The following is a 6000-nucleotide window of genomic DNA, read 5'->3' as shown; positions in this document are numbered from 1 at the left end:
TGAAGAGACAGAAAATTTGAGACGTCGTTCTGTCTATTTTCTGTCTCGTTTACGTTTTGATCTTTCTTCTCAACCCTGTCTCCTTGTTATAGGGGTAGAGAAGACACATCAAAGCCTTGAAGAGACAGAAAATTTGAGACGTCGTCCTGTCTATTTTCTGTCTCGTTTACGTTTTGATCTTTCTTCTCAACCCTGTCTCCTTATTATAGGGGTAGAGAAGACACATCAAAGCCTTGAAGAGACAGAAAATTTGAGACGTCGTTCTGTCTATTTTCTGTCTCGTTTACGTTTTGATCTTTCTTCTCAACCCTGTCTCCTTGTTATAGGGGTAGAGAAGACACATCAAAGCCTTGAAGAGACAGAAAATTTGAGAAGTCGTCCTGTCTATTTTCTGTCTCGGCTACGTTTTGATCTTTCTTCTCAACCCTGTCTCCTTGTTATAGGGGTAGAGAAGACACATCAAAGCCTTGAAGAGACAGAAAATTTGAGACGTCGTCCTGTCTATTTTCTGTCTCGTTTACGTTTTGATCTTTCTTCTCAACCCTGTCTCCTTATTATAGGGGTAGAGAAGACACATCAAAGCCTTGAAGAGACAGAAAATTTGAGACGTCGTTCTGTCTATTTTCTGTCTCGTTTACGTTTTGATCTTTCTTCTCAACCCTGTCTCCTTGTTATAGGGGTAGAGAAGACACATCAAAGCCTTGAAGAGACAGAAAATTTGAGACGTCGTCCTGTCTATTTTCCCTCTCGTCTACGTTTTGATCTTTCTTCTCAACCCTGTCTCCTTGTTATAGGGATAGAGAAGACACATCAAAACGTAGAATAGACAGAACATTTGAGACGTCGTCCTGTCTATTTTATTTGTCGTCAACATTTTGATCCTTCTTCTCAACCCTGTCTTCCTGAGACTGGGGTAGAGAAGACACATCAAAACATAGAAGAGACAGAAAATTTGAGACATCGTCCTGTCTATTTTCTGTCTCGTGTACGTTTTGATCTTTCTTCTCAACCCTGTCTCCTTGTTATAGGGGTAGAGAAGACACATCAAAGCCTTGAAGAGACAGAAAATTTGAGAAGTCGTCCTGTCTATTTTCTGTCTCGGCTACGTTTTGATCTTTCTTCTCAACCCTGTCTCCTTGTTATAGGGGTAGAGAAGACACATCAAAGCCTTGAAGAGACAGAAAATTTGAGACGTCGTCCTGTCTATTTTCTGTCTCGTTTACGTTTTGATCTTTCTTCTCAACCCTGTCTCCTTATTATAGGGGTAGAGAAGACACATCAAAGCCTTGAAGAGACAGAAAATTTGAGACGTCGTTCTGTCTATTTTCTGTCTCGTTTACGTTTTGATCTTTCTTCTCAACCCTGTCTCCTTGTTATAGGGGTAGAGAAGACACATCAAAGCCTTGAAGAGACAGAAAATTTGAGACGTCGTCCTGTCTATTTTCTGTCTCGTTTACGTTTTGATCTTTCTTCTCAACCCTGTCTCCTTATTATAGGGGTAGAGAAGACACATCAAAGCCTTGAAGAGACAGAAAATTTGAGACGTCGTTCTGTCTATTTTCTGTCTCGTTTACGTTTTGATCTTTCTTCTCAACCCTGTCTCCTTGTTATAGGGGTAGAGAAGACACATCAAAGCCTTGAAGAGACAGAAAATTTGAGAAGTCGTCCTGTCTATTTTCTGTCTCGGCTACGTTTTGATCTTTCTTCTCAACCCTGTCTCCTTGTTATAGGGGTAGAGAAGACACATCAAAGCCTTGAAGAGACAGAAAATTTGAGACGTCGTCCTGTCTATTTTCTGTCTCGTTTACGTTTTGATCTTTCTTCTCAACCCTGTCTCCTTATTATAGGGGTAGAGAAGACACATCAAAGCCTTGAAGAGACAGAAAATTTGAGACGTCGTTCTGTCTATTTTCTGTCTCGTTTACGTTTTGATCTTTCTTCTCAACCCTGTCTCCTTGTTATAGGGGTAGAGAAGACACATCAAAGCCTTGAAGAGACAGAAAATTTGAGACGTCGTCCTGTCTATTTTCCCTCTCGTCTACGTTTTGATCTTTCTTCTCAACCCTGTCTCCTTGTTATAGGGATAGAGAAGACACATCAAAACGTAGAATAGACAGAACATTTGAGACGTCGTCCTGTCTATTTTATTTGTCGTCAACATTTTGATCCTTCTTCTCAACCCTGTCTTCCTGAGACTGGGGTAGAGAAGACACATCAAAACATAGAAGAGACAGAAAATTTGAGACATCGTCCTGTCTATTTTCTGTCTCGTGTACGTTTTGATCTTTCTTCTCAACCCTGTCTCCTTGTTATAGGGGTAGAGAAGACACATCAAAGCCTTGAAGAGACAGAAAATTTGAGAAGTCGTCCTGTCTATTTTCTGTCTCGGCTACGTTTTGATCTTTCTTCTCAACCCTGTCTCCTTATTATAGGGGTAGAGAAGACACATCAAAGCCTTGAAGAGACAGAAAATTTGAGACGTCGTTCTGTCTATTTTCTGTCTCGTTTACGTTTTGATCTTTCTTCTCAACCCTGTCTCCTGTTATAGGGGTAGAGAAGACACATCAAAGCCTTGAAGAGACAGAAAATTTTAGACGTCGTCCTGTCTATTTTCACCTCTCGTCTACGTTTTGATCTTTCTTCTCAACCCTGTCTCCTTATTATAGGGGTAGAGAAGACACATCAAAGCCTTGAAGAGACAGAAAATTTGAGACGTCGTTCTGTCTATTTTCTGTCTCGTTTACGTTTTGATCTTTCTTCTCAACCCTGTCTCCTTGTTATAGGGGTAGAGAAGACACATCAAAGCCTTGAAGAGACAGAAAATTTGAGACGTCGTCCTGTCTATTTTCCCTCTCGTCTACGTTTTGATCTTTCTTCTCAACCCTGTCTCCTTGTTATAGGGATAGAGAAGACACATCAAAACGTAGAATAGACAGAACATTTGAGACGTCGTCCTGTCTATTTTATTTGTCGTCAACATTTTGATCCTTCTTCTCAACCCTGTCTTCCTGAGACTGGGGTAGAGAAGACACATCAAAACATAGAAGAGACAGAAAATTTGAGACATCGTCCTGTCTATTTTCTGTCTCGTGTACGTTTTGATCTTTCTTCTCAACCCTGTCTCCTTGTTATAGGGGTAGAGAAGACACATCAAAGCCTTGAAGAGACAGAAAATTTGAGAAGTCGTCCTGTCTATTTTCTGTCTCGGCTACGTTTTGATCTTTCTTCTCAACCCTGTCTCCTTGTTATAGGGGTAGAGAAGACACATCAAAGCCTTGAAGAGACAGAAAATTTGAGACGTCGTCCTGTCTATTTTCTGTCTCGTTTACGTTTTGATCTTTCTTCTCAACCCTGTCTCCTTATTATAGGGGTAGAGAAGACACATCAAAACCTTGAAGAGACAGAAAATTTGAGACGTCGTCCTGTCTATTTTCCCTCTCGTCTACGTTTTGATCTTTCTTCTCAACCCTGTCTCCTTATTATAGGGGTAGAGAAGACACATCAAAGCCTTGAAGAGACAGAAAATTTGAGACGTCGTCCTGTCTATTTTCTGCCTCGTTTACGTTTTGATCTTTCTTCTCAACCCTGTCTCCTGTTATAGGGGTAGAGGAGACACATCAAAGCCTTGAAGAGACAGAAAATTTTAGACGTCGTCCTGTCTATTTTCACCTCTCGTCTACGTTTTGATCTTTCTTCTCAACCCTGTCTCCTTATTATAGGGGTAGAGAAGACACATCAAAGCCTTGAAGAGACAGAAAATTTGAGACGTCGTCCTGTCTATTTTCTGTCTCGTTTACGTTTTGATCTTTCTTCTCAACCCTGTCTCCTTGTTATAGGGGTAGAGAAGACACATCAAAGCCTTGAAGAGACAGAAAATTTGAGACGTCGTCCTGTCTATTTTCCCTCTCGTCTACGTTTTGATCTTTCTTCTCAACCCTGTCTCCTTGTTATAGGGATAGAGAAGACACATCAAAACGTAGAATAGACAGAACATTTGAGACGTCGTCCTGTCTATTTTATTTGTCGTCAACATTTTGATCCTTCTTCTCAACCCTGTCTTCCTGAGACTGGGGTAGAGAAGACACATCAAAACATAGAAGAGACAGAAAATTTGAGACATCGTCCTGTCTATTTTCTGTCTCGTGTACGTTTTTCTGTTTGTCCTCAGCCCTTCACCTGCCCCGCCTGCACGCTTACGGTATTTTCCCTTTTAACGCAGTTACACACGTATGAAAGAGTGAACTCAGAAGTGTGATGCCGGTGGTGACAATGCGCAATACATATTGGTCTCAACTTTCAGTGGGAATCGACACAGATTCAGAGTGTTTGGTGAGCGTCGCGACGCCATTACTTTGCATGCTCTTATTGTTGCGCCAGTCACCCCGGGTCTGCTGAAAACGGGCCGCTGTCCCGGTGTTTCTAAAAGGACCGCGGCCAGCCGTGTGCAGGTGAGAATGCCTCCACCAGCCGGATGTGGTCAGCGGACCGTGTTTTGAAAACCCCTGAATTAAACCGTTATACCAAAGAAGTCGTGGGGATCCGTCAACTTTGCGTTCAAAGCAATTTCTAAACCCCTCTGACATCTCAATGCCGAAACGTTTGGTGTGGGTATCAAAATTGCACAATACATATTCAAAGGTGACTTTCAATTGTTTAGAAGTGGGTGGTAACATCGGAATCTGAAACCGCATTTTCGCTGCATCGAAACAACTTCATAGTTCAAATGACATCACACAAGCACTTTGTATTTGAAGATGAAGGCGGAAAATCTTACATCAGCATAAGGTCATTTACGTCATATGTAAGCGTATTTAACACGGACACGCAGCACTTGTGTTTTTCCCAGTTCGGAATCAAAAATCAACCTAGGAGGTCCTTGCCGATATTGGGAGGAATGAATTCACTCTTTCTCATATTCGTATACACCATTGCCTTGCTATACGGTAAGTGAGGAAAACGCCATTAATTAGTAAAGTGATATCCGTTTACTAATCAAGCAGAAAGCATTGGCGACAAAACATATATTTCTGACTCAAGTCTTACCTTTGCGCTAAGTCTCTCTCAGCATGTGCGTAGAGATCGCGCATATGTCTTTTATTTCTGAATACATAAGCTAATGCGCAGTCACTCAGTTAGAACTAAGCTTAGAATTTCTCACGTTGGTGCTTGTCGGGGGGCGTCTATTCACATTAACTTGTTCAAAAAGTTAGTCGCGATTAAAGCTTGATCAAATGTCTATCTTTGTTTCTCTTCATTTTACCCTACAAAAAGTTGTCTTGAAACTTAGCTGAGTGATATTGATCTCTACAACAATATATTTTGAGAAATGCTCGAAAAAAAAAATAAAGCAATACAAGTCTATAAGCGTGTGTGAGAAAACTCCTGCAAAACAGGAGTTTTCTCACACACGCTGAGAAAACTCCTGCAGGCCGATTCTTGAATATGCCTCCGAGCTATGGGACCCTTACCAACAGTACCTCATCAACGACATAGAAAGTATTCAGAATAGGTCTGCCAGGTTCGTTCTTAACTCCTATAATTGGCGTCAAAGCGTGACTGCCTTAAAAGAGGAACTCAAGCGGGAGCTTCTCCAAACTCGCCGTAAATGCCTTCGGTTAAAACTACTACACGCGATCCATTACGAACTCTCTGGAATTGATAAAGGAACATACTTACTTGAACCACAATTCATTTCCCAAAGACGTGATCACTCGAGGAAAAGTAGACCTTTCTCATCCAAAACTGACATTTTTAAACATTCTTTCTTCCCGAGCACTATTCAGAGCTGGAATGAATTACCGGAGGAATTAGTGTTAGAGAAAAACAACTCAAACATTTTTCAAGCTCTGCTTGGCCTTTAGCACTCAATGTATGTTGTCTTCGTTATGTGTTATTCCTTGTTATGTGTATATTGGTGCAACAATGAGCGCGTTTCTCTGCGTTACATTTTCGCAGGGCTGGTTTCATGTTGTTCTATGCCTTGCTGCAGGCTGCGAGTGT

At 41.3% G+C, this 6000-nt stretch overlaps 1 protein-coding gene across 1 annotated transcript in view; it reads left to right on the top strand.

Annotated features, from left to right (window-relative positions):
- Positions 1–4894: 4894 nt before the first annotated feature.
- LOC115322545 (enteropeptidase-like) overlaps positions 4895–6000 on the top strand; it is a 36858-nt gene continuing 35752 nt past the window's right edge. The window contains exon 1 of the mRNA XM_042287658.1: positions 4895–4943. Within this exon, the coding sequence (XP_042143592.1) occupies positions 4895–4943 (49 nt within the window). The remainder of the gene's footprint in view (positions 4944–6000) is intronic.

The sequence above is a fragment of the Ixodes scapularis genome, unplaced genomic scaffold (assembly GCF_016920785.2).
Source record: "Ixodes scapularis isolate PalLabHiFi unplaced genomic scaffold, ASM1692078v2 ptg000101l_1___fragment_2___debris__unscaffolded, whole genome shotgun sequence".
Taxonomy (NCBI): domain Eukaryota; kingdom Metazoa; phylum Arthropoda; class Arachnida; order Ixodida; family Ixodidae; genus Ixodes; species Ixodes scapularis.
The sequence above is the reverse complement of the archived record's forward strand: the minus strand, read 5'-3'. Positions and strand labels throughout refer to the sequence as shown.